Raw genomic sequence first — 8,087 nt, forward strand, 5'->3', positions numbered from 1 at the left:
TACACTTTCCTTATTTCATGCGTAGAAAATATACTAAACTTTAAATATATTTCATTATTGTCCTTTGTTCTATTCCTAGAATCTCTTCTTTTTTTTTAAATCTTTTTACTTCTTGTACTTAGTGCATGAACGTATTTAGTCTAGTTAGTTTGATATGCACTAATATGATGTAGGAGTGTGAAATAACTCAATTTTATTAATAGATATTAAGGGTGTGTTTGTGTATTCTCTTATTAATAAGAGATCAACAAGGACACAACTTATTGTTAGGAGAAGGAGATGAGATTAGAGTCAAGTTCAACAACTTATCAGTTTATCTTTCTTAATTCATTTATTTTTTGATTTTGATCTTAAATTTCACACATTTTAATTTAAAAATTGTTTAAAATTTAATTTGTTATTAGTTGTTAGTTTGTTTATCTTGAAAGTGATTGACAAATTATTGAAAATTTATTTGAGTTTAGATATTTTTCTAGTGCTGAGATATTAAAAAGAGATTATGAGAAAATTCATCATCAATTATTTTTTGTATGTGAATTTGTTTTTTTTTCCAGTGATCGACATTTATATTTCATTTTATTCACTTTTTTTTTCTTTTCGTGTCTTTTTTCGTTTTTTTCCAATTAGATGACATATTTTCTTTTGTTGCAGATTTATTTTTGGGTATGAATATTTTGATTGAGTATTTCAAAATTGTTGAGAAGAACCCGCTAAGATAGAAAGGCTATGATTATGGTATAAATATTGTTTAATCATATTTTAAAATTAATTGAAATATGTTGAGGAATATTGGTTGAGACTTGAGAGTAATTGTATTCTTAATGATAAATAAAGTGGCGTCAAAATTATAGACTATTATCGTGTATAAATGGTTCATGATTAAAAATAAAAAGGAAGATAAATATGTATTTCTTAATACTTGTGTTTTAATTATTTTTTTGAATATTAATATTTTTATTTTAATAAGGTATTTTAATTCTTGAAATAATGTCTTTAGACGTGGTATTTTCTTGCAAATTGTGATAAAATTGATATGTAAATATTTTTAAGAAACAAATATGACGACTTAAATGAGGATTGGTTTTAGAATTTTTTTTTATATCAATTAGGTTTTGGAGAACTGTTCGGATTGGGTCCATTCATAAGGGGTGCTAATTAGCCCGTTAGCCCATTAGTTTGTCCTCTTTCTTAACCCTAACACTTACAAATAAATACACTATTATAAGGGTAGAAAAATAGAGTTTTTCACATTAGAAGAAAGTTAGGGTCAGTGAAACACTCTACTATTATGAGTCGTGGTTATTGCAAATCCGCTTTCGTTATGAAAAAACCCGTAAGCCTCTTCAATTGATATTTATGATTCAAATACTGCGGTGGTAACAAAGCCATAAGCTGGCATCCGATGTTTGACATATATAATTAATATGCAAAATATATATTTAGAGTTTTATATGTTATATTTGGAAACTTAATAAATGTCCGTGATTGCTTAGTTTTGTAATTTTTGGCCAAGTAATTTATGAGATATTGAATTTTAAAGTTTTATAATTTTATTATTACAAATTTAACTCCAAAAATCCAATAATCCGCATTTCATGTTAAAATATCAAGTTAAATCTTAAAGAAAATTATAAGTTTTTTTTTTCCAGTCAAAATGTAAGAAACAATTTGAAATAGGAAAGTGGATATAAATGAAAAGCCTATTATGGGTAGAATAAAAGACATTAGTTTGAGCAGATTAAGTAAGAAATTCAAATATAAATAATTTATTTGTCCCACAATAATATATAGCACATGATGACGCTTCCAAGCAATTAAAATAAAATTTCTCAGAGAGAAGCGCCAAAGTGAGCCAAAACTCCCGCGCCTTCCCCCGCCCTTTATTTCTTCGCCTTTCTTACCACATTTTCACTCTCCGAAATCCAACAATGGAGCCCCGCCATTCCCATCCTTCTACTCCCATCCCTGAAGATTTCGTTCAGAAGCGTGGCAAAAAACGCGGTAGCTACAACTGTGGTCGATGTGGCCTTCCTAAAAAAGGCCATGTTTGTGATTTAAACAACGAACTTCCTACTCCTACATCCACTGATGATAAATCTTTTGTTTTGCCTTCTCCACTTTCTGTTATTCGTCCTCAGCCAACTCCACCTCCACCTCCGAGGCGTCAGGCTGTTCCACAGCTCCGGCGAGCACTTTCTTTTGATGATATTGGTGTTACAGATGAATCGCCTGGATCTGATGATGATGAGGGGGAGTTTTTTGATCTTGAGAGTGAGTTCGATTTAGGTGGGTCTGGGAAGTTGCCGGGGAATTGTTTATGGGAAGTGCTTAAGAGATTACCACCGTCGGCGTTGCTTTCGTCGGCGAAGGTGTGTAAGGGTTGGAGGGATGTTTCTAGAAGGATTTGGAAGTCGGCTGAGGAGCTTAGACTTGAAGTTCCTGTGAAAGCTCAAATTGGACTTGTTGGATCGGTGTTGCAGAAGTGCCCTGGACTTGTTAAGCTTTCTCTTAGAATGAAAAGGTTAGTTTAATAAATGAATCAATGAAATGATGATTGGATCTATAGATTTATTAACTGGATCCGTCTTCTATAGGAATAAAACTATAGCTTTGTTGAAAACTAATGAAGTACTGGTTTTGGTGTTTCAGTGATGTGGATGCCACAATGCTGGCCTGCATTGCATTTTCCTGCCCTAATCTGGAGTCAGTGGAGATCCTCACTTCCGATACCTCAGTCAATCGGATAACAGGGTATGCTTTGGATCTCACGCAATATTTGATAAATTGTCTCTGTGACTTGATCTTAATGTCTAGTTGATTATACTAGTGTTGTTATCTTTGTAAATTAGCTGTAGAACGAGGTGGGTGTTGGGACATCACACCCTTAGAGGGCTTGGGTTACTCTTGGCCTCTGTGTGTTTGAAGAATTGGCTTTTGTTTCTTAAATCTGCCAATTCTTATCCTCTGCTATTTATCCATATCAACTTTTTTAGCCAAGTTGGATTTTTTTTTAATATGATGTTTTGGTTTTTGTTATCACAATGCATTTTAGTAACATAATTTTCCTTTAGTTAGATGTGTCTAATATCTCAGATGCAGTATATGTGTTATAAGATGTGTTAATGTAGAAGCAGATATCCCTGGTTATCTTTGGAGTTTTTCTCTTTAGCTGGAAGTCTCATTGTGGATTTGTAGCTAACTTACTCATTCATGTTCAGTTGAATCGAATGTGAAGAACTTACATTTGGGAAGTCAGTGATTATGCTACTTCACATTCAAACAACAAAAATAATTATACATAAATTCCAATTTAGTTAGAGCCTCTATCTATATGCCTGACTTAGATTTGTTTCTATCTAATCTTTAGTAATTTATGTTTCCTAATATTAGGTACATTGCATATTTTATTGGAATACTTTGTCTAATGAGATTAAATGACTTCTAGTGAACATAGGACTTACGTGTACAAACTTGACTAAGATTTAGTTCAAACTACTTGGTGTTGCCTATGAGTATCTTTTTTTTGTGTGCTTTATTATTTGCTTTGTTGGCTTGAATTTGAAGAGATTATAGTCTTTAGAATAACTTCTTTCCATATGATTTTATAACTATCTTATTTTGTTTTAACACCTTCAAAAATTATAGTTTCACACATATGGATTGGTACATCTCAATTGACTTCCTCTTATATTATCCTTTATGCGTGCTACTTGAATTTTCTGTTCCTTATCATTTTCAATCTTATCTAATCTTGTACTATTGCATCTTCATATTACATACCTCACATTCAATGCCATAACAAAGTTGCATATGTGTTTATGGCCCAACTAAACACCATTTATGAAAGATTAATGAAAACCATCTGCTATCACAGCTTTTGCGCATTGATACATTTTTATCACTCCTTATTTGGCAGACATTGTGATGCTGTTAATCTCTTATTTGGTGTCCAAATTGGAATGTTGGTATTTTTAAATAATTAGACATCTTCTAGAAGACCCTTAATAGAATTACAGGGGCTTGTCCTATATTTTATATTCAGGAATGATTTTGCAATATTATTTTGCACTATTATCAATGTCAATCTGATCTAATGGTTCTTGTAAAACCCATGTGTCTTATATAGGGATGAATTAGGTCGTTTTGTTGCTGATAAAAGGTGTCTTACCAATCTTAAGATGGAAGGCTGCTCAAATCTTGGGGGCTTTACTCTTTCTTCAACTAGCCTTTCCACTCTTTGCCTTTCGGAACTCTTTTGTCACTCTAAGATGGTAAACTATCTAATGATGTTATGGCATTAAACCTATAACTATCTGTGCTTACTCCATTTTTTCTAGTACAACCCTTCATCTGACCTGTTTCCACTTACTTAGGTCTTCAACTGCCCCAATTTGAAGGAGATTTCCCTGATTTTTTCTCGCCAAGAGAATGAAAACACTGATCTTACTGCTATGGTGGATGGTCTTGGAAGGAGCTGTCCAAGACTACAGAACATTCATGTTGCCTCAGTTCGGCTGACACATGCTGTTGTGCTTGCTCTAACAGCAGCAAATTTAAGGTTTGTAACATTTTTTGGTTTTGGTTCTTACATTTTTCTTTGACTAATTTTTCTTTTATGGAAGATATCTTGAACCTTCATAAAGCTTATTAGTTACTGCTTTGAATTTCAGGGGATTAAGAATGCTTTCCCTTGTACTAGGATCAGAAATTACTGATGCATCTGTTGCTGCTATTGCTTCGAGCTACTCGAGGCTCGAGTTACTTGATTTGAGTGGGTAAGTTTCAGTTTCTGATATCTTATTTGGTTCCTCCAAATTGTTGGGATGGAAAATACTGGAGTGTTAGATTATAAATAAACAAATTCTATAGTTATCTAGTTAGCATATTAGTTTCTTGCTTTTCTGCCAGTTTAATTTCTTATTCTTGGGATGTCCATATCCTCTAAAACAATCAAAACAGTCATAAAGTAGAACAAATTAAGCTGGTTTATTGATGGCTACTTTAACAAATAACATTGGGGTAGCAATTGAGCTAAGTTTGATGGTTGAGAAGGAGGCTAAAATGCTAGAGTAGACCTTGGAAAATTATTAACTTAATTTTGAACAACATTCAGGTTATGTCATTGTGACTCCTTCAGTGCATGGCATGCATCTGCATATCTAATGCCAGCTATTTCTCTTGTTACAGGTCTAGTATTAGTGACAGTGGAATTGGGATGATATGCAATGTATTTCCGGAGACACTGATGAAACTTCTTCTTGCTCTTTGTCCAAACATCACTTCAAGTAATACTTAAATCTGCTTCCTTGATATCCAATCCAGCACAATTTTTGGTATGCTCACTAATTTATTTTTCTTTCTTGTTGGATTATTTTATAGGTGGCATACAATTTGCTGCAGCTCAGTTGCCTAATCTAGAGCTAATGGACTGTGGAATGAGCATATGCGACCCAGATCTAGACAGTCCAGCAACACAGGAAAATGATAATGTCGAGTTACAAAGAACACCAAATAGTAAATTACACCTTATTTATCAGAAATTGATTATTAAGCACAGCTGCTTGAAGAAACTCAGCTTATGGGGTTGCTCTGGCTTAGATGTAAGATATCAGTCTACAAGTTACAAGGATTATTCCTGTCTTTGCTACTGTTGCTGATTGAAATTTTCATGCAGGCATTATATCTTAATTGCCCAGAGCTTAATGATTTGAACCTGAACTCTTGTATGAATTTGAATTCGGGTCTGCACTTTCATGTCCCTCAATTAGGTTATTACCTCTTTTGGAATTGATGCTCTTCTTTCTTTATCTAAACTGTAAATTTTATACTTGACTACAGGGAGATTGCTACTTCAGTGCCCTAATCTGGAAAGTGTACATGCATCAGGTTGTCAAGACGCATTGGTTGAAACTCTTCAGAATCAGGTAAACTAGTAGATGTCTCCTGCATTTACTTTGTTTTCAGTTCTGCATCATCCTTCTAGCCAGGTGACCATCTTTTCCACGTTGTGTTGGACTGCCAGTTAGGACTAGTTACTTCATAGACTTGAGACATCTGTAAGATTGGCAGAGCAAGTGTGTGCACTTTTTGGGTTATCTGATCATACCTTTACAATGTTGTTTTGCTCTGCATAAAGAAAAAGACCTCTTAGTATTGCCTTGGAGATTCATTTAATTAAAGCTTCATGCTCTCTGTTTGTACATGTAAGTTTAAAGTGAAACTAACAAGTTACTACTCATATCCTTTTGCCCAGGGTATGTAGGATGAGTAAAGGAAGATCTTTATAACTAAATAGTTACTAACATCCTTTTGCCCTGGGATAGGGCAGACTAAAAGATCTTCCATGGCAGTAGGAACATTTGAATCACCACAGTTCACTTTCTGCCCAGTCTGACTCCCTTTTGTGTTCCATGCAGGTTTCTGGTGATTTTATGGGTGAAGACAATCATTTTCCTTGCAAACGTCTTCCTGATGGCTCGAAAAGGATCAGAGTTCCTCATTTATACAGTCCCCAGGTAATACCAAAAAGCTTGCATCACCACAAGCTGATAACACAACTAAAAGTTGTGATTTTTCCATTTAGGAATCTAAGACATTTGTTTGGGTTCTACTCATTTCTGTTTTACATTTTGTCTAGACATTGCCTTTCACATGATTCTATATAAAATATTACTTCTTGTCTGTGCAGCCATTTGATGATGCAAAGAGAAAGAGAAGGCTTTCAAAGAAACGCTGTGCAGTGCTTGTTTATTAGTCAGAAACTTGTCTTGTACTGGCTTTGTTGTTACTCTAGGACATCTTATTTGTCTATTCTTTGTATTATAGTGATCTGAGGCCAAGGCCTTATCATTTAATCTTCATTGATAGAACTATTCTCAATGTTGTCAACACAGGGATTATATTCCCTTTTATCAATAAAAAGTGCTTAGCACTGTGAACTTGTTGCTCAAACGTAAACTGTGTGTGATATTTTCAGCATTTTTTTCCTTGATGGAATAAAGTTTTGTTTGAAGAAGATGCACTCTGCCTGTACATGCCAAAGTCTGGTGAAGATGAAAATGTGAGAGTTACTGTTGGCATGGATGAAATAATCCTCAAAAACAAAATTTTGTCAAGATAGATCCGGGTATATTTTTTCTTACACATGAAAGGGCATGAGATATTTTAGTGAAGCTTTTAGAGAGAACATAAAAAAATTGCGGACCAATTTATGTAGGTATTATCTTCATATTTGTCAAATTATGCTTTCTCATTGCTTTGACGTTTGATGAGTGATTATGGTTGATTTTAATTTTACATGAGTTTTTTGTTTCAATATATTTTTTTTCATTCTCTTGGTCTTGTTTTGAGACGTAAATGATTTTTTTTTTCCAAAAATCAGCCATTTGTTTGTGGTGCGGAAGGGTTATTAGGAAAAGAGCAAATTTATAAAAGTACAATTTAAGTATCAATCCTTCTTTTTAGTTGATTTCACAAATAAAAAATAGGACTATTATGTATATAAAAGGAAGATAAAATGGAGATAGTTCATACGCATTTGACCATGAAAATTTACATAAAATGGAGATGATTTATAGGTGAAAATTTACATCAAATGGAGACGGTTCATAGGTGTTTGATCATGAAAATTAAGAATTATTTCACTTTATTTGGAATTTTAGAAGTTGGAGTTGGCCATAGTATTTGGATTTTTTTTAGCATTTGGATGTACTTTTTTATAAATATGGTTTGTATCTTTAACTTCTAAAAACAAGAAAAATAACCCAACTTAACTTTTACAAATCCACTATAATACAAAAAGTAAACAACATTGCTATTGAACACGGAGTCATATTTTTGTCTCCCATAACATCGCCAATAAACAACATTTTTCACTATTGAAGCTATTCTTTAATAAAATCTTCTCATATTGTGTAAACAATTTCTTCTCCTTGAGCATTCATTTCTCTCTCGATCTTTTGCCCGAGAAGACAAAGGAGCATGTCTCAAATGGTTGTAGTTAACTTTCTTCTTCTTTTTTTTTTTTAAAAAAAATTGGTTGGTGGGTAAAAACATAAGTATGGTTTTTGTAAAAATCTAAAAAATTG

General features: G+C 33.3%; 1 protein-coding gene across 1 annotated transcript; it reads left to right on the top strand.

Moving 5' to 3' along the window:
• The first annotated feature begins 1,826 nt into the window (after positions 1–1,826).
• On the top strand, positions 1,827–6,957 carry LOC129882776 (F-box/LRR-repeat protein 17). The gene is made up of 11 exons (XM_055957221.1): positions 1,827–2,521; positions 2,650–2,751; positions 4,127–4,271; positions 4,374–4,558; positions 4,671–4,775; positions 5,188–5,285; positions 5,380–5,600; positions 5,675–5,741; positions 5,839–5,924; positions 6,417–6,515; positions 6,689–6,957. The coding sequence occupies exons 1-11, from the start codon at positions 1,929–1,931 to the stop codon at positions 6,752–6,754; spliced, it is 1,767 nt and encodes a 588-aa protein (XP_055813196.1). The 5' UTR covers positions 1,827–1,928; the 3' UTR covers positions 6,755–6,957.
• The last annotated feature ends 1,130 nt before the right edge of the window (positions 6,958–8,087 follow it).

Source organism: Solanum dulcamara, chromosome 3 (assembly GCF_947179165.1).
Source record: "Solanum dulcamara chromosome 3, daSolDulc1.2, whole genome shotgun sequence".
NCBI classification, from domain to species: domain Eukaryota; kingdom Viridiplantae; phylum Streptophyta; class Magnoliopsida; order Solanales; family Solanaceae; genus Solanum; species Solanum dulcamara.

Coding starts and splice junctions, on each gene's coding strand:
- LOC129882776 (XM_055957221.1), top strand. CDS start 1,929: ATGGAGCCCCGCCATTCCCATCCTTCTACTCCCATCCCTGAAGATTTC. Junction 2,752..4,126: donor TCAGTCAATCGGATAACAGG/GTATGCTTTGGA, acceptor TGTCTTATATAG/GGATGAATTAGGTCGTTTTG. Junction 5,742..5,838: donor TTGTATGAATTTGAATTCGG/GTCTGCACTTTC, acceptor ACTTGACTACAG/GGAGATTGCTACTTCAGTGC.